The 20,704-nt window shown below is 43.5% G+C and overlaps 1 protein-coding gene across 26 annotated transcripts in view; it reads right to left on the bottom strand.

Moving 5' to 3' along the window:
- TENM1 (teneurin transmembrane protein 1) overlaps window positions 1–20,704 on the bottom strand; it is a 1,198,498-nt gene that overhangs the window by 191,417 nt on the left and 986,377 nt on the right. For 17 of the 26 annotated variants that reach the window (XM_053273541.1, XM_053273531.1, XM_053273550.1 and 14 more), the window contains 3 exons: window positions 17,808–17,900; window positions 12,210–12,448; window positions 1,118–1,270 (listed from right to left, as the gene is read on the bottom strand). In XM_053273541.1, coding sequence (XP_053129516.1) covers window positions 1,118–1,270; window positions 12,210–12,448; window positions 17,808–17,900 — 485 coding nt within the window. Of the gene's footprint in view, window positions 1–1,117; window positions 1,271–12,209; window positions 12,449–17,807; window positions 17,901–20,704 lie in introns of those variants that run through there. The other 9 variants (XM_053273551.1, XM_053273552.1, XM_053273554.1 and 6 more) reach the window with 7 other exon arrangements.

Here is a 20,704-nt window from a genome sequence, read left to right as displayed (position 1 = left end):
AGGCTGCCGATAGCAAGTATTCATGGCAAAAGTGGGGTTGAAGAGAAAATAAGCATCTAAATGTAAGGTGTGATTTAGCTTTAATCCCTTCCCCTTCTGACTAGAAATGGTATTTTGATCCATCAGCATTCCATTTCAATGGCCTGGTCATTAGTTTCTCCAAAAAGTATGTTAAGGGTGGGGCAGGGGGGAAAACGATGGCATGGTAGAGCTCAATGACAATTTACTTAGGGCAGGTTTGCAAGACCTGCCAGAGAGTAAATAGAAGGGAACTGGAGGTTGCTGGATAGCATACACTCCTGGCGGGAGCTTCGTCTGAATCCACCCAAGTCTGGTTCCTGAGCCTTCAATTTGACATTCGCCCGACCTTCTCCATCCAACTTCAAATGTCAAGTACGAATGGGCTGAGAATGTTGGGCAAACATCAAGCAGGAGGCTTGGGAACTGGACTTAAGTGGGTTCGGAAGACTCGTCTTCTGAGAGCGTGTGCAACCCCAGGTGCCTTACTTACTTTCTGGTGGGTCATATATTTTCACCATGTATTAGCTCTAGAATTAGGAATGAACAACCATGGGGAGGAGAGATGGTCTTGTGGCAGCAAGCATGAATTGTCCCCTTTGCTAAGCTGGATCTGCCCTGGTTTGCACTTGAATGGGAAAGATGGGTCAGCACTGTAAGATATTGGGATTGTTTAAACTGCCTTGGGATTGTTTTAATGAAAGGCGGTATATAAATTTAACAACAAAATAAATAAAAATTAATAAATTAATTCCCCTCAGGGGATGGGGCTGCTCTGGAAAGAGCACCTGCATGCTTGCATGCAGAAGGTTCCCAAGTTCCCTCCCTGGCAGCATCTCCAAGAAAGGGCTCAGAGAGACTCCTGCCTGCAACCTTGGAAAAGCTGCTGCCAGCCTGTGTAGACAATACTGAGCTAGATGGACCAATGGTCGGACTCGGTATAAGGCTGCTTCCTATGTTCCGATGTATTTTCCTTAATAAAATATAGCAAAGTTCAAATATGATTATTGCCTCCAAAGCCCTTTTTCTTATTGTTTCCACCCCATAAAGGACATGCATGCACGCACACACACATACATACACATACAGAGAAAAGTACCTTTCCTTTCTGTTTTGTCTGAAACTTTCCCTCCAATTGGTGAGTAAGTCGTATCCATGGACTCTGTGCCTTTGCTCCCCTTACTGACTCCATTTTCATACAGCTGCCCTTCAACAGGCTGAAGTTGCCAGGTTAGGCCAAACAAATGTACTGCTGTTAAAAAAGAAAAGGAAAAAGGAAAGGAAACAATACCAGTTAATTTATGCCCACATTGTATAGCACCTTATTATACAAAGAAAGAAGGTAGCAGGCTAGCTTTTGCAGAAGTCAATTATTATATGTCTGTGTTTGGAATAAATTGGAATTCTAAGTATGCTGATTTCACCTTAAACTAAATGTTTAATTAGTTTCCACACTTTCTTTTGGAGATCAGCCAATACTGGATGATGTATTTCCTTGGCAATTAACAGAAATACTTGCAATTCAAAGGACAATGGTTTTGTGAGCAAGATGCTGAACAGAGTTAGTTACAGGGCTGTATCTGTGGGCAAAGCTAAAGGCTCTGCTTCAGTCATGTGTCTTCAAAGCCTGGTTGCTGCTTCTCCTGGATCTGGGAGGCCACGATTCACAGCAGAGACATTCTCAACACGAGAAGGGTGCTTAAGCCTCCCATCCCCACCAGTTTTCTCCGGGGCAGTTAACAATCTTGCTAACCCCCCACCCCCGGGGGTATTAGGACAAAGACAGAGAAGTGATGGAGTTGAGTGCTTGGCTCCAAGGTAGGGTTGGTCTTCCTGGAAGCCCCAGGAAGCCCCAGCCTGGCCTATCCATGGGCTCAGCCTTGCAGAACTGGCGAGTAGGCAAAGAATCCTTTCTAACAATGGACCAGTTGACAACTACAGAAGAGACCGAGGGGGCTGACGCAGTTGCTGAGGATGAAGGCAGAATCTGCTCAGGCCTCCTCTGTCTTCCACAATGTCCTTGCCAATGTATACCCTGAGCCCCCCAAATTCTACCTGCCATGTTAGGAGAGAATTGGGTTGCTTTGCTCTTCTTGTGACAGACCAATGCAATCAGAGGCCAGGTTCTAAAGCTTCACAATTGAAGTAAAATAACCGCACTGTGCTGTTTTTGAGGCAAATGAAAAGAAAATCCTGGCATGTCTAGATAACAGATTATTCATCTTACCATTTTTGTCATATATTTAGAAAGAGGATCTGCAAAACTAAACAAGGTTTTGGATTTTTGGTGGTGGATGGTTGTTGCTGTGGGGTTTTTTTTTTTTTTTTGTAGATTACATTTTGTAAACTGGATTAACCCACCATCTGCTACAAAGCCAATGATTAAATTGAATTTATTCTTATCTACCTTCTGTGTAAGCACAGCTTGTCAACTTGTGCTCTGCAAAGTTTGGCAGAGATCAAAATATGAGGCTTGGCTGAAACGCAAGAGATTCCTTAGGGTGGATCGGTAAATAAATAAATAAATCTATGCACGACGTCTTGAAGAAGGCTTACATTATTTATCTTCTGGGCAAATTCGGGGAAGTACTTACCAGTACAAAGTGGTGATTTAAAGGTTTTTTGCTCGGTTCTTGTTTTGGGCAGTTTTCAATTACATTGTACTATGTTTTCAGCTGGTCAAAGACCAGCATAAAATATTAGTTATTTACCAGTACAAACAACATCTAAATGAATAACCTGACCAATAATCTCTCATGTCGTTCTCTATTTTTTGCCCCCCCGGCATCAGAAAATTCAAATTAGACTTTCCTTAAAATTCTCACCTATTGTGCCGGGGTAAATCTTTACCCCAGGGGCATAACTCTTACAAGAATGTGAAAATTGTTGGTTTTGTGACCTTGCTTATTTTAAGGCAACACTTTAGTATACAACATATCCAATACATAGCCAGGTACCATGTATCATTTGTTTTATGTGAATAAGAAACTCCAGAAAACAAGAGATGGGGGACATTTGGACCCCAGTCAAAGTCAGACATTATGTTGGTTCAGATAATTTTCAATGCTTTTTGCTAACTGAAGTGACCCTTAAAGGTGTAAACTACACTTAGAGTTGGCAGAAATGGCAACGCTAACAGCATTATTAAGAAATAAATTTGAAACATTTAAAAGGGGGTGGGACCCTCTTCTTATTTACCTAAAAACATATTATAAAATTGATTTCCATCAGGGTTTTGAGTGGTAACAAAAATGTTTTTAAAATGCCCTAGAGCTGACTTCCGTACGATTTATCAGGAGGAGAACGATTAAATTACAGGCAAGACTTGGGTATTGTAACTGATACTTGTTCTAATGATGAGATGGAAGTCCTCTTGTCTTTTGTGTGTTTTTTTCTTTCTTTTTTTCTTTTTGTGTGTGCGTGTATCTTATGTTGTGAAAAACTGAATAAAAAGTTTTGTGGTTTTTTTAAAAGGTGTTAACTACATACCATATGGTCGTGGCTACCTATCACAACAGGGTTTTTTCAGAGTGGGAGGGGATTGGTTGCATTTGTATCCTGCTAAAATTGATGATTCTCCTTATTGAGTAAGGGGAGAGCAACTGGCCTAATCCATCCCCAGCAGAGCGTCCCTCCAGTGGCTGTTGCTGATGTTTACCTTAAGCTTCTTTTTAAGATTGTGAGTCCTTTGGGGACCCCTGCTAACTGAGCAAAGAGACACCTTTTAAAGTGGTTATTCTCTTACATTTAGCAGGGGGAGAGCAACTGGCCCTATCCAACCCCAGCACGGCATCCCTCCAGTGGCTGTTGCTGGTATCTGCCTATGTTTCTTTTTAGATTGCAAGCCCTTTGGGGACAGGAGATAATCTTATTCCAAGGTATTTAGAGAGCTTGTGTAGTTCTCTCTTCCCACCCACCCCCACAATTATCTTCAAAATGACCTCCCTCTCTCCAGCTGTGATTGGCTGTCTGGGCTGTCCATCATGTAAAAATGTACAGCCAGTTCCCCCTCCTCTGTGCAGTCTCATCCAAATGCGGACAGGAAAGCAGAGTGGGGGAGTGGATCCACATTATGTGCGAATGTGCCAGGTGCCTGGCTCAAGGGCACCTAGTGAGATGGCTGAGCAGATATCAGAACCCAGGTCTCCCTGGTCCTGGTCCACAAGGAGAGAGGAAACTTCCAACAAGAAGGCTACCTTTGGAGGTGCACGGGATTTGTTTAGGTTTATGTAGCAGCTGCAGGAACACTTCACTCTGGGGGCAGGTGACCTGTTGAGCCACAAGAAAAGACAGCTGGCTATCAGGTTACTCAGAAACCAATACAGCCCTGGAATAGTATCAGGAGAAATGGTGTGTGTGTGTGTGTGTGTGTGTGTGTGTGTGTGTGTGTGTGTGTGTGTGTGTGTGTACAGCCGCTTTACCAGTCCAGATCGGCAGCAATTCTGCAAACTGATTATTTGACTTGGGTTGGCACAATCAGACATAAGAAGCTTGGGATGCAAACCACAACCTGCAAAAGAGGTCAGTTTTTAAAAATTAAGCTGGTTTTGCAATAGCGAGCATGAATTGTCCCCTTTGCTAAGCAGGGTTGGCCTTGGTTTGCATTTGCATGGGTGACTACCTGTGCTATGTAAAATATTCCCCTTTGGGAATGTAGCTCCTTGGTGGAGCCCCTGCTTTGCACTCAGAAGATCCCAGGTTCAATCCCTGCCTTCTCCAGGTAGGGGAGGGAAAAGGGAGGGAAAAACCAATGATCTGACTCTATAAGGCAGCTTCTTCTGCTCTTCTGTTCACTATCCTCAGTTTTTGGTTTTCATGCCCACAGAGAGCCAGCCAATAGCCAATGGCACTCTTCTGTAACCCTGCAGATGTTACTTCCGTTGCAAATTCTGTCATTTCAGCTGACACCACAAAGGTGAGAAAGCATTTCCGGAGAGCACCAGGAAGAGCTCACCATTGTGTATACAATGCTATTGCATAGTGCTGTTGCACATTGCTATTGCACACTTCTAACTTCCCAGGGGTACAGAGATCCTCTCTAAGCATTTCAGGAGTCCCCCCCCTCATTTGACTAAACTTCCCCTGCCAAACATAACCCATATATTTCCACCAAATGTGTCTTTCCTCCCTCTCCCCTCAAAAATGAGGAATTGCCCACCATTCATTCAGGATCCTTTGGCATCTAAATGGATGCCATTCGAAACAGCTTGGACTCGGGGTATTTAAAAGAACGTCTTCTTCATCACGAACCCCACCGCACACTGAGAGCATCAGGAGAGGTCCATCTGCAGTTGCCACCAGCTAATTTCATGGTACTCGGAAATGGGCCTCCTCCACTGCTGCCCCGAGGCTTTGAAACGTGCTCCCAGCTGAAATAAGAGCCTCCCCGTCTCTGACAGCTTTTAAATAGTCTTTAAAGATGCATCTGTGCACTCAGGCTTTTAATTCAATACTAGCTGGGCAGGGCGCAGAGCATCTGCACCTCTAGCCGCCTGCCCCACCCCCCCACCACCCGCCCACTGCCGATTCCTTCTCTCCCATCCCCCTGCCTGCCCGGCTTCTTTCTTCCCCTGCCCACTGGCCCGCCCAGCTGCCATCTTGTCCCCCTGTCCTCCTGCCTGCGTGGTGCATGCCACGCCACCGTTTTGTTTTCTTGCTCGACCTGCCACCGGCCGCCTGCCCACCACAGTTTTCTTTGGCCACTGCTGCCACTGCCATTTTTCCCTCTCTCAGCCTATCTGGCAGCTCTCTGGGCTCTCGCAAGAGCTGCCATGCACGGGATTAGCCATGGGTAAGCCTTTGAGAATTAAATACAGGGTGGTCCTATCCACCCCCAGCACAGTACCTCCAGTGACTGTTGCTGGTGTCTATCTTACGTTTCTTTTAGACTGTGAGCCCTTTGGGGACAGGGATCCATCTTATTCCTTATTTTTCTGTGTAAACCGCCCTGAGCCATTTTTGGAAGGGTGGTATAGAAATCAAATCAAATCAAATCAATCAATCAATAAATAGTTTGAATAGTTTTAACACTGTTTTAAATATTGTTTAAAAATATTGTTTTAAAATATTGTTTTGTTTTAAAATATTGTTTTAAAAATTTTAAACGGTTGCAATCTTAACTTTTTCTGTTGGTTTTTGCTTCATTGTAAACCACCCAAAGACGTAGGTTTGGGGTGGTATAAAGAAATGTTAGATAATAAATAAATAATAAAAATTCCAAATATGCTTTTGGCATCCCTTTATGTGTGGCTGATTATTAGATGAGAAGCCAGGGCTACCATGAGCCCTTCACACATCCTATGGCTCTTCTGGGACTTGGGATTTCTGGATGGATCAGCCTCACCTAACAGGAAGAGGACATATAAGATCAAAGGACTTGTCATCAAACATAGGATGGATGGCTGCAGCCAATTCATTGGACAGATAAATTGATTAAAGATCTATTGCTCCATTCAAAATGTGTTCCCAATTAATTGGGTACTTTTTTTCTTTTAAAAGGTGTTTTTCTAAATACAAGTATTTACAAAAACATAAGATGACAAGCAGCAGCTTAGAAGTGGGATTTTTCCTTCTCTCACATACAGGCAATGCCTCTTCAAATCTGGTGTTTGCTGTAAAGTTTGTGTACATCATTCTAATAATGAAGAAAGCTTTCCTTCTTTCTTTAATGAATGTAAGCGATTAAGGAAATTTATTAAAACTCAGATGATTGATTGACTAAGGTTTATTTAATTGGGTAGCAGCTGAGATAGCATTTTTGGTGTGGCTGCATATGCCCTTACTTTCACTACCAGCCAAGTCCGATTTTTTAGGACTGTGTAAGATTCAAAGCATTAAGAGATTTGCAAAAAGGAGATGGGGAGAATATTTTCTCTGTTACAAGAGAGAGAGACAAAGGGGATTTGAACTCCAGAAAGTAATTTTGGACCAGATAAAATATATCAACCAAATGAGGAGTTAGCCAATAGAGCAAGTCGTTCAGGGAAGATGTAGAATTATTTTCTTGGATCCTTTTATGAAGAGCTTGGATAAAGATTTGGATAAAGCAAAACCAATGCTGCCTCTGTGATGGGATTGGAGGAAAACAGATTATCTCCAGGGTTGCTTCACAAATCTTCAATTTTATGTCCTGACTCTTAAATATTTCACTCTTCTATGCAATTGTGGCTTATTTCTGGACACTGTTGTGATAAACAGAGCAAAGAAAACTGCCTTAAATTTAGTTGGCAGACCTCAAGGCTCATACCTCATGAGCCAGAGGACCTCGGCTTGTGGACAGCCCCTGAGGCCTTGCAGGGGCAATTTCACATAGCAGGCTTTACTGGGAGTTTACTGTGAGGCTTCACTGTGAGTTCGACGTTGCCCGCCAAAAAGTCTGATGCAAACACCTGGATTTTTTGTTTACCCTGGATATAAATAGGGCTACACTATTAATGCACAATGAAAAAACCGAATCGTGTGTGAAGTGCTCCCCGGTAGCTCACATAGACTTTGAGGTAAATTTATTTATTTATTTAAAATATTTCTATACTGCCCAAAACTTGCATCTCTGGGCAGTTTACAATTAAACCTGGCTGCTATGTGAACGCACACCCTCCATTCCGGAGGAGGTGAAAGCTAAAAGCCCTGTGTGAAAAAGCTCCAGGTGAACGGAAGCATTGTGTTATCAAAATGTTGGCACTGCAGCCATATACACATAGAGGGGATATGCACATTGAGTATCAATCCACACCTCAAAACCCGACCTCCTGATTCATTATGACAATTTGGTTTGGCTTCATTAAAGGGGGGGGGGGAGACGATATGTGGATTTTACAATTCGGAGTGGAACAGCAGTAGAACCAGATGACCATTAAGAGGAAGTAACTGAGTCCCTTTGCTTGTACTTCCAGGGTGGAAAGAGGCTCTCTTAAGTACCCTTAACATATCCAACATACAAAGCAGCAGCTTCTTTCCACACTTCTCAATCCAATCCAAGAACAAAATAGAAAATGAAGACCAAATGTTTACAGGCTCTGCACGTTCACCAATAAGCCTTTAGACCAGGGCTTCTCAAACTTGGGTCTCTAGCTGTTGCTGGCCTACAACTCCTATCATCTCCAGCCACAATGGCCAAAGGCAAGGGGACACCAGTTGGGGATCTTCGACCTTTGTAGCTGGGGATGATGGGAGTTGTAAGCCAGCCACTGTGGGGGACCCAAGTTTGAGAAGGCCTGGTCTAAAGGAAACAGGCTCCTGTGGTACGGTAGGATGTGTTTCACTCAAAATATGAGATTTCCATTCGTAATGGGTCAGGCCTCCCCACATCATGCCTAGTGTTATGAACTGAGTTAGTGATTCTTTATTCTTCTAGTATGAAGCCTTCTGAATGATGTAGGTAAGTGACTCAATACTAAGGATCCATTCACAAAAATCCAAGTCCTTGCCACGGTCCTTTGGAATATATGGACAACATAAAGTAGGGTTGGAATTCATCAGAGATGCGCATGAATCGATTCAGTGCATCCAGTGGGGATACACCGAATTGTTTTGGCTGGGCGGGGAGCGGTACCTTTAAGCATGAGTTTACCTGCTTCTCAACCACCCTACCCGTTTCCGGGTGTGGTGCTGTTGCCGCTCAGTAGTCCACATTCGGCCGAGGGGCTTCACCCAGCAGCCTCCACGTGGTGGTGGGATACACATGACTGCGGCACATGTGCATGCTCAGCAACACCATGCTGACCATGCACATGGCCACTGCACATGTGCAGTGGACATGGGCATCCCACCACCATGCACAGGCTGCTGGGTGAAGCCCCATGGCAGTGCACAGATTTATGAGCAGCGGCGGAGGAGGGAAGGACCTGCTTCACTCATGCTTAAAGGTACCACGTCCCCAGCCCACTGTATCATTTGTGGACATCCCTAGGAAACATAACACGGAAGCCAAGTTAAAACAGCAGAAAGGACACCTGAAATGAATGGTAGTATTATACTTTTTAAAAAATAACGTCCTTGTTTGGAGTCTGCTGAGACCAGCATTGCTTTCTATGTGAACGAACTTTACAATGAGCTCTCTGGTGGTTTCTGAAAAGGCTGAAAAGAGTGCAGCAGCTCCCAAATGGTGCCTGAAGCAGCTGAGCAAATTGGACCTTCATTGACACCTGCATAAGCAGACTGCCACCCTTGGAAAACCACCAAAGGACCTGATTTTGTTGTGGTGGTTGTTTACTTGCAGGCTTTTTGTTGTTGTTGCTGTTTGTAAATCATCATGCAGTGATTTATTTTTAATCTGGGATGGGGTTACTTAACCCTTCCCCGGCTGGATGCATATTCTAACTCATCAGGGAAAAGCAGTGTGTGGAGAGTGAATTTTGAGCAGGGAAACATGGACGTGGGGGAAAGATTCAGATTGCCCTGGACCTTTTTCTCCACCCATCCTTGTGGGCCCCAGAGGCAGATTTTGGTCCAAAGCATTGTTGTTTCTCAACAATGTTTCCCCAGATGTTGGAGGACTTCAGCTCCTGTCATCCTCAGCTAAAATGGCCTTTGGCAAGGGGATCTGAAGTCCAACAGCATCTGCGGACCCAGGATTGGGAACTCCTAGTCTAATGTGTCGAGCAAAAATATACATGGATGCAACTGAATGCCGAGGAGAGCTTGTCTCATGGTAGCAAGCACGAATTGTCCCCTTTGCTAAACAGGTCCACCCTGGTTTGCATTTGAATGGGAGACTACATGTGTGAGCACTGTAAGGTATTCCCCTTAGGGGATGGGGCTATTCTGGGAAGCGCATCTGCATGCTTGCATGCAGAAGGTCCCAAGTTCTCTCCCTGGCAGCATCAACAAGATAGGGCTCAGAGAGACTCCTGCCTGCAACTCTGGAGAAGCCGCTGCCAGTCTGGGTAGACAATACTGAGGTAGATGGACCAATGGTCTGACATGGTAGGAGAAAGCTTCCTAGGTTCCTAGAGCCTAGTTTAAGCCCCAGTTTCCACTCTGAATATATGTCTGTGCTGTTGTTTTTTTAAAGTCTAAAGGTAAAGTGTGCCGTCAAGTCGATTTTGACTCCTGGCACGCACAGAGCCCTGTGGTTTTCTTTGGCAGAATACAGGAGGGGTTTACCATTGCCATCTTCTGTGCAGTCTGAGATGATGCCTTTCAGCATCTTCCTATATCACTAGTGTCCGATACAGGAGTTTCCCATAGTCTGGGAGACATACCAGTGGGGGATTTTAACCAGCAACCTCATGCTTGTTAGTCAAGCATTTCCATGCCGCACCTTTAGGTGGCTTAAGCTACTGGGTCATTATTTCAACACAATTAATACACACTGACCACAATACTAACCATCAGTATTAACCAATGTTAGCAAGGCTAGCAGGATAAAGGGTGGGGCTGGTGGGTGCAAACAGGCCACAGCTGCTGCTTCTCCCTCCCTCCCTCCCTCCCTCTTCCCACTCTGCCCTGCCTGCATCTCTCTCTTCACCCTTCCCTGGAGAATGAGCAATCAACATGACTCAAGCAGAAGCAGGAGATGGCATGCCCCCTATTCCACCCTTGCTCCCCTGCAACTGGCATTCAGAGGCATCCTGCCTCTGAACCTGGAGGTAGCTTATGTTCTTCAAGACAAGTACCCATTGATAGAGTTGACCACATTGAAGTTGTCGAAGCCCCTTTTAAAGCCATCCAAAAGGTACTTTGCAAAATACGGTCTTATAGGTGGAGATGTCCTCTTGCCAGTGAGCATATATAATATCAGTGTAAAAATTTGCATATGGCTACCATCACTGGAAAAAGTGCCAACATGTCTGATTCCATTAACCTTAGAATTGCCCTGGGAAGACACAAAGTTGCTCTGAACTGACCAACTGAACTGATATCACCACTGTTCAGAGAGCAGGTAAACATGAGATCCTATAGAGAGATCCAGCTTGATGTTGTGATTAAAGTGCCACTCGGGAGACCTGGATTCAAATTCCTACTTTGCCCTGAAGTTCATTGAGTGAGTCTGGGCCAACCACTCACTCTCTCCCTCTAAGCTATCTCACAGGGTTGTTGTGCGGATAAAAATGGGAAAGGAGACTACGAACGCCACCATTTGAGGACAAAAAGAGGTGTGTGTGTGTGTGTGTGTGTGTGTGTGTGTGTGTGTGTATGTGTGTGTGTGTATAAAGGTAGAGTGTGCCGTCAGGTCGATTTTGACTCCTGGTGCCCACAGAGCCCTGTGGTTGTCCTTAGTAGAATACAGGAGGGGTGTACCATTGCCTCCTCCTGTGCTGTCTGAGCTGATGCCTTTCAGCATCTTCCCGTACCACTGCTACCTGATATAGTACCAGCGGGGATTTAAACAGGCAACCTTCTGCTTGTTAGTCAAGCATTTCCCCACTGTGCCATTAGGTGGCCTGTGTGTGTGTATATACATACATATACTTATATTAGCACTATACTCCTTCTCTGTTTATACAAATTAACTGTCTCCTGTGGGAAGCTATTCCTTTGCCCTGGAGTGATTGCCAGTCAGCTTCCCTGGATGGTGAGCAAGCTTGGTCTTGACAAGGAAATGTTGCTTTCTGTTCTCTAAACCAGTTGAAATTTTGAATCCTCCCTTTCTTTAGCCATCTCCATACCCACCCGCTGCCAAACACCTTTACTTTCAGCAGAAAGGGGAATAGGAGCTCGGAGTTTCAGGGGAGAGCATGTTTCTATATTTACCAATCCTTTTCAATAGTAGGGCAGTTTGTGTTTCGGGACCTAGGTGCACTCCTGTTGTGCGATTGTGTGTTGGATGAAAACAAGGTTGGAGGCGGGGAGCTCGTTTGCCTGTCAAGCCCCAGCTGGGTAGGACAAGCATGCCCCACCCAGATTCTGCCCCGAGGTTCTGAACAAGGTAGGCGGAAAAACCATCCTACTCTGCTGGGGCTTGATTGATGATCAAGCTCCTCATCTCCAACCTTGATTCTAAATCAACACATGATTGCAAAATGGAAGTGTGCGCAGCTCTCGAAACTGGGTAGAACTCATCTCATGCCAGTTTATGCTTTTATGGGCTGCCCTAGTTTTTTGGACTTGTGCTAGAACAGCCACAGCTTGGCTACCCCCAACACAGAGTTGCTGGAGTCTCCCAACTTAATTGCCCCATAGCATACTCATTAAGAGCAAGTGGACAAAATGACGACCAAGAAGCAAGAAAAGCAAAATGCAAAACTTACCAATAACATACGCAAGTAACAACGCCAGCGTGACCGTGATTGCCGTGGCACTCAAGGCAGTGCATTTCCAGTTGCAACATCTGTAAGGTTTGTTAAAAGAGAAAGCCGGTCTAGAAAAAGTACTTCTAGGAAGAGGCCTAGGAGGTGGCGAGTAAACAGTATTGGAAGTTAAAGGATAGTTCTGACTGGCTGCACTGAAGATAGCTGAAGAACCAGACCCATGTTTAAAGAGGAAGTGCCTATGGAAAGAAGACAGAGAGCCAGGTTGTAAAAGCCAGAGTAAAGTGCAGCGCAAAGAAGAAGTCATGAATTAACATGGCGGTTTAAACAGCTTTACCTACATGAAAACAGATGTCCTAGAGTAGGCGCCATTTTGAAAAATATGACATGCCCTTTCTGCCCCATTATGTGTTGATACACAATCTAAATGAGCGTTTCACAGTAGGAAAAAAGCATATTCAAGTTTGACCACAGTTAACGTTGCAAAGTCGTGATGTCAACAGTGTGGCGTTCTTTGCAGAAGGACCTTTCAAAAGGGAACTTTAGAGCTTACACATACAAGCAAAAGAAGGGATCATTACCCTATTTACCCCAATAGAAGACCACCCTGAATTTAAGATGAGCCTCTTTTAAAATACAGATTACATCCAGTTTATACTTGTATTTAACCAAGAGAAAGAAGACTCTGAAATTAAGATGAATCCCCCCCCCAATTTCTAAAATCAAGAACTTGGGGGGGGGGACTAGTCTTAGATTCAGGTAAATACAGTAACTGGGAAGGCTTTCAGTAGGAGTCACAAGAGTGTTGTTCTTTAAGCTCATGTGAGCAAGTTCCAACGAGCAGTATTTTAAAATATAGGAGAGAGAATTTTCACAAAGTATCGATTTTTGCTACGCTGAGGAGCACTCAGCAAAACAGCACTTCCAGGTAGAGTTTCCAAAAATGCAAAGTACCGGGCAGACGGCATTTTAAAAGCTACCTTCCATTGCCGCAAAGCCTAATTCGACACAGTTGCAGCTTGACCCTAAGTGCTGAGGTGGCAACAAATCCATCCTGAGAGTGCCTCTGAGCTTTGTGTAGAACTGCTGCCAGCTGCCTGCTCAGCCCAAACACAACATCTGTTTGGGCTATCTGGAGACACAACTGGAATGGAGCACAGCAGCGGCAGTCATCGGCTGCATATAGTTGTAGATGCTCATAGTTAGAAGGAGTTTCACATAAAATGAGTTATGGATGGATGGGCAGACAGACCAACAGACAACGGAGCAGTTCAAGGTTTATTACAGTCTATGAACAGCACAAGCAACAGAGCAGGAGAATCCTGAACCTCTGACCACGTGGATATGCCCCGGCATCTTCTTACCCACTAACTGAAATAATTAATTTCCGTTTCGGGCCAGGGAAAACTGCCATGTGCCACACTAGGCATTTCTAGTAATGCTTGGACTAGATTTTGGAGCATACCAAGCATTTGCAATCAACGTGCAAGGAGAGGAGAGCTGGTCTTGCAGTAGCAAGCATGACTTGTCCCCTTAGCTAAGCAGGGTCCACCCTGGTTGCATATGAATGGGAGACAAGAAGTTCGAGCACTAGAAGAGATTCCCCTCAGGGGATGGAGCTGCTCTGGGAAGAGCAGAAGGTCCCAAGTTCCCTCGCTGGCAGCAACTCCAAGATAGGGCTGAGAGAGATTCCTGACTGCAACCTTGGAGAAGCCGCTGCCAGTCTATGTAGACAATACTGGGCTAGATAGACCAATGGTCTGACTCAGTATATGGCAGCTTCCTATGTTTCTATATCATGTTATATAGTCATATATAACATTAAGCCTGTCATCTGTTTTCCTGGCCCTACTACTGGACCTTCAATACAGGAACACAAATTATGTGTGTCTTATACTGCATACTCATACATCTGAGAATCCCTGTTAGAGGGAACACTGACTATCACAAATGATTACTGGCTACTAAGGACCCTGGTGTCATCACTTTTTTCTTTTAGATGCCAGGTGAAGACCTCTCTGTTCACTCAGGCCTTTGAAATTGATTTTAAAACCGTTTAAAAATGTTATATATTGTATTTTGTATTTTTTTTAAATTTTGTGTTGTGATTTGTTTGTTGTGTTTAATGTGTGTTTTATTGGATGCTTTTTAATGTTGTGTTGTGAGCCACCCAGAGAATAATAGTTTATGGGGCAGCTAACAGTTTATTAATAATAATTTTTATTATTGTTAAAATTTTGATAATAATTATTAAAGTTTAATCATCATCATTATGAAAATTTGTGGGCTGCTGTTGACAATCAGATAGAAAGCTGGTGAACATAGGAACATAGGAAGCTGCCATATCAGACCATTGGTCTATCTAGCTCAGTATTGTCTTCACAGATTGGCAGTGGCTTCTCCAAGGTTGCAGGCAGCCCTATCTTGGAGATGCTGCCAGGGAGGGAACTTGGAGCCTAGATGCTCTTCCCAGAGCGGCTCCATCCCCTGAGGGGAATATCCTGCAGTGCTCATGCATCAAGTCTCCCTTTCATATGCAACCAGGGCAGACCCTGCTTAGCTAAGGGGACCAGCCGTGCTTGCTACCACAAGACCAGCTCTCCTCTCCTAAGTGAAGCTTCTCTCATGCCTTAATTTCCCTGCTAAGAAAAGCTGAACATGTTTAATTTAATTGTATCAGGCAGGTGGCAATCCTATCTGTAATTATAACATATTTTTGTTTGTTATATGTCTCAGAGATTAACATCACACAGGGTTGGTTCAAGCTTAACAGTAAACTGTGGTTTATTGTTATGCGTATGAACGGGCACAGAACTTGGACTCAAACACTCCCTTATCCCTTTGTGCACTGTGATTTCTTAATTTGCTTTCAGTTTGGAGCAAGCCCTGGTTTGCTGCTTCATTTCAGCATGGCAAGTTAGGTTTCCTGTATGTGACGCCAGTCTGTCCACAAACCAGAACTGCAAACTAAGCTACAATCCTGGCTTGCACGTTTGTGCAAACAACAGCATGCTGAATTTGGATGAAACCACTGACTATGGTTTGCTGAGAACTGAAAAGTAATTTAAGAAACTGCAGTGTGCAAGGGGAGGAAGGAATGCAAGAAGAGAGGGTGGAACCATGACGCTTATGCCTCCTTGTGGACACGAAGCCTAATCATGGTTTAGAGTCATGTTTGAACCACGCCAGATAGACAAATACACAACACACAAATGAAAAGACAAAGCTCTCACACAGACTAACTATATTTTAAAGTTGGGAGGTATGAATTACTCAGGCTGAAAGTATTAATGTCATCTGATGTTTCTTCAGCAGCCGATTAATAGGGCAGCAATCAGACATGTTACCAGTTTTTCAGTGACTGCAGGCGTAAGCAAATTTTCAAGTTGATATTATCTATACTCACCTGCAAGAAAACATCTACTAGCTATATTTGTACAAAACCCTTAAATATAATAGTGTCTGAAATCATATTTGCACAAAACCCTTAAATATTATAGTGTCTGAAATGTGCGAAACACATCAGTAACAGAATCAGACATTTATATCTAGCTCCAGATACACACTCACTCTCAGCTGAAAAACTGGTTTAAGGCTACAGTCATTGCAAAAGTGGGAACATGCCCGATTCAGTTATTCTTGGAATTGCCCCAAACTGGGAATTTCATCCATACTTTTACATATGGAGTGGTGTCCCTAGCTTAAGGCAGGATTGCATGCAACTTCTGATTCAGACAATACATCACTTGTTTTAAGATATTCTTAATAATTAGTTCACTAATTGGTTAAAGGCAAGAAAGTGGGCATCAGCCTGACCATATTAATCCTGAGCAGTCCTATTGAAATTAAGTAGTCTTATAGAGTAAGTCTTATAGAGTAAGTCTTATAGAGTAACTTAAGTAAGTCTTATAGAGTAACTTAACTTAAGTAACTTAAGTAAGTCTTATAGAGTAACTCCTGAGTAGTATTATTGTGTAACGTAGTCTAGTTTGTACACAATATACAATGCTCAGTAACATTAGTAGATGAAGGACTGCATCCAGTAGAATAAATGACAGTGACAAATATTACTGTGGACACAACCACACTTTTTATCTGCTGTTGGATACTTATACATTCTAGCTTTCCTTCATGTAGTACAAAATCTGACACATGGTAATGATGTTACTTTGTTCATTAAGAAAATAAATGACTATTTAATGGCAGGTGTTTAGATGGTTGAATCGTTAATATGGCCTCAAGATAGTTTATTCGCATTTTAAATCAATTAAGTGCACAATGGTAGATCCAAAAGTTCCTTTTCCCCATTAATAAAATCAAGGAATTAATTGCCAATATTCATATAAATGTTATATGAATGTACAAATTCATATATGAATGTACAGCCACAAATGTTAATATGTTAGAATTTTGCTTTTTGCATTTTTGGTCAGCTAAAGACTTGGTCATGTGAAGTACTTCAAGTGAAGTACTTCAATTGGTCTGGTGAAGTACTTTTAAGTCCAATTTTTATTAGCAGGAAAAATTTAAGCATATGCTCATCTTTTCCACCCTGGAATCAATTAAACTTACAAGTACATAATGTTGGCTGTATTATGCCTTAGGCCCAGATTGTCTGGTAATAATGGTCCTCAAAGATTCCAACCCTAAATACGAAATATAATGATTTACACGCTAATCCTGAACACATTTATTTGGAAGAATGTCTAAAGACATGATACAGTGGGACTTCCACAAAAATGTGCTCAAGAACAAATTGTTGGTACAGGCCTCTAAATCGGGGAGCTTAACATTCAGGAGAATGTGGCATCAAAGCACTGGCTGCAGTCTACCAGATCAGATTTGCATGCATCACTGGGGCCATCCCCTTGGAAACAGAGGCAGCCCTTGCATAGCTTTGCATTTCCATAGTAGCCAATGGGAAACATGCATTTCTGAGCTGGATTATGACCCATGATTCCCGATTGTGTGCTTACACCTAGACCATCCAGTTTCTCCTTCAGGGTGGAGCCATGGGTGGCTTGCTAGGTCACTGGGTACAAAACAGTGCATAATTCTAGCTGTTTTCTTGTGAATAATAAATATCTCAGAAACACACAGACTTTAAATGAATGCTCTTGTTGACCTCTGGATTGGATAGATGAAATTCTTCGCCAACATCCAGATTAACCCTGCACCAATGCACCAGGGTTTTCTGGTGTGGGAGAGGGTGCACATGAATTTCAGCTGCAGTTCCTTCCTGCACGAGGTGCCAGTACCTTCCAAAACAATGTCCCTGAAGGGACCCTCAGGGACATTCTTTCTTGAGGCACAGGCAGTTGCAAACAGAAAAGAGGAAACCATTGGAAATTGCAACTCCCCCAGTGAAATGGAAAACCCTGATGAATCAGGGCAGGTATAGTCTGGACACTGGCCACTGTTACCAGGTACCTGCAGAAGCATACAAAGCAAATGACTGCTCCTAAAACCACATTCCAATATGTTCTGTCATCAAACTCTACTTCTTTCCATTTTAATTGATATGGGCAGAATTTCTAAGTCCTTTGATTGAGTTGCTAAGACTACTGAGGGAAGGCTTGTGCAAAAAGAGGGTCTTACATTTCGCTTGGCACGAGGGAAGATACATGGTCCTCCTGATTTCTGGTGGAAGGCAATTCCACAGCCGAGGGCCAGCAAATCCCCCACTGACTTCTGTGGGAGCAGGATCGGGACCACAATGTGGAATAAGGAAAAAGGATATAATAAATTCTTGTTGGTCTTGCTTTCCCAATCACATTTTTAAAAACGCTTTCAACACTCTGAATACAAAATGGCAAAATCCCCTATTTGCCTTCTAAAGGGGAAACTCTGAACAACAACAAATACTTTGGTAAGTGCAATACTGATCACTTTCTGTGACACATGATTAAGAGAGATAAAAGTAAAAAGGCAACAAACTGTTGAACTGAAATCTGCAATAACACTAGGTGTTATAACATGGAAGGGTATATTAGCTCAGCAACTTTGCATGCACACAAATTGTACAACTGCATGAATTGTGAAAACGCAGAGGGAGGAATGTACAAATGATGTTACACAAGAGTAAACCCACTGGGAATGTACATTTTTTGTGTTTGCACAATTTGTGCAGTTGTGTAACTTGCATGCACGCAATGCTACTGGCTTGTTGTATTCATGAGTGGTATGTCAGCCACTGTTTCTGTTTGCAATCAACAGCTAACAATAGCTGCAAAAAGATTTTGAAATGTCAGTTCACAGCTGAGTGGTGGCAGTTCAAATACTGAAAGGAGAATAGTACTACAACAGCTTAGGAAAGCATGAAAATCTTAAATTAATTCAATTTATATTTAATCAAACAAATATTTCAACACGCAGGTTAGAGATTATAGTTATATTGCTTCTAGAATATCTAAGATGACAATTCAGTGTCTGCCAGTGAAATACTGAGAAGAACTATTAAAAGCTGCAGGTTCAGTAAAGCATGCGTTTTCTATTGCCAACAGAATATAATCTATTCTCCAACTTTCTTAAAATACTGGTACCATAAATGGTATCACTTACGGCAACAGCATTCTCAAACGAGATGAGTATCCATCTGCGTGTCTAAGCACAATGCTGCTACCAACAGCATTAAGGACACATTAAAATGTTGCTGTCAGTTGGATAAAATTGGGCCCTATTTCTGTAGAGGAACATGTCGAAAGCAGAAGGTCAGGTTATACATAAGCACGGATCGGGGTGTGTTTGAATATGAAGTCTAGTGGAAGCCGCATCAGTCAGTTTTTGGAGAAACTGAAGGAGTGCATGAAAGCAGAGACAATCATAAAAATGACAAATGGAACTCGATGGCAGAAGGGAGACATTCCTAGGAGCATGGAATGTCCTTCCCTGAGAAAGCTGGAAGAGATCCCTAGGGAGTTCAGTAGTCCCTTGGTGCTAGACTCTAGGAACATGTGCAAGCAGCACACCAGGTCATTCAGCAAGAAGAGAGGATCCTGATAGTGTACTTGGCACAACCAGGCCAATGTTTCTCCCTCTATCCACACTGCAAGCCATTCGGCTTCCAAATCTCTTACAAATTCCATGTAACAAAGCACACAGTAACACAAGAAGTTGCCTTATAACGAGTCAGACCCTTGGACCATCTAGTTCAGTGCTGTCTACACTGACTGGTAGCGGCTTCTCTAAGGTTGCAGAGGCAGGAGTCTTTCCCAGCCTACCCGGAGATGCTGCCAGGGACTGAGCCTTGGATCTTCTGCATGCAAAGCAGATGCAATACCACAGAGTTCTGGCCTCATCTCTTAAGGGCAGAGAGCATCCGTCCAAATGCAAACCAAGGCAGACCTTGTTTAGGAAAGGGGTCAACTGATGCTCGCTACCACAAAACCAGCCCCCCTCTCTTCCAGAAGGAGGGCTGGATGGGTATATGGGAATTGTTTGCCAAATTCCTATTCCCAAGGGCGCTGCTGGTGTGTGCACTAATGAATGGGAATATGGAAGGAGCCATAGCTTAGTGATAGAGCAGAAGGTCCAAGATTCAATCCCGGGCAGCATCTCCAGTTAGGGCTGGGGAAAGACTCCTGCCTGAAACCCTGGAGAGCCTCTATCAGTCAGTGTAGATCAGGGATTCTCAACATTGAGTCTCCAGATGTTATTGGACTTCAACTCCCATAATCCCCAACCAAAGGCCACTGGGGCTGGGGATTATGGGAGTTGAAGTCCAATAACATCTGGAGACCCAACGTTGAGAATCCCTGGTGTAGACAATACTGAGCTAGATGGACCAATGGTCTGACTCGGTAGGAGGCAACTTCCCATATAACGTGCTGTGCAGGGCTGAAGTGGAAAACAGGGCTTCATTAACCCCTATGGGAATTCCTCCCCATAGAGATATTAAGCCCGAAGGATTGTGCCCTACATATTTCAGCAAGATAATGGCAATCTCCGTAAAAAGATAGACACCCTGTCACAGGGACACTTTTTAAAACTAAAAACAATATGCACAAGTCTCCCTCTGAAATAAAATTTAGAAACATTGTGTTTAAATTCCTCCTTTTGTTGATGTTTGGGGAAAAAAGAAAAGAACAAACAACCCCCTTATAATGATTCCCGTGACTCATTTGATCCCCCTCATCCCCTTCACACCATTCAAGTCGCTCAACTGTGTTTCTTACAGGAACTACGTGCAGTTTTGAGAGACAAAAGCACAACTCCACCGCGAATTATAAAAACCCTTAACAAGGCTGTTAATAACCATCTGTCTCCTGTAACATTCTTTTAGAGGTTTGAGGTCTAGGTAGTGCAGCCTAGCGTCCCGAACAAAGGAACCCATGAAGCTCAAGTCCTTGGTTTTAAATTGATTATATCCTAGGACAGGGTTTCTCAACCACCAGTCCGTGGACTGGTGCCGGTCCACAAGGTGTTGGGTACCAGTCCATGAGGCATCACTAATAAAAATAACCCCCCCAAAAAACCATTTCAGGCTGGCAGCTCAT

The sequence above is a fragment of the Hemicordylus capensis genome, chromosome 11, assembly GCF_027244095.1.
Source record: "Hemicordylus capensis ecotype Gifberg chromosome 11, rHemCap1.1.pri, whole genome shotgun sequence".
Taxonomy (NCBI): domain Eukaryota; kingdom Metazoa; phylum Chordata; class Lepidosauria; order Squamata; family Cordylidae; genus Hemicordylus; species Hemicordylus capensis.
This window is presented reverse-complemented; position numbering and strand designations above follow the sequence as displayed.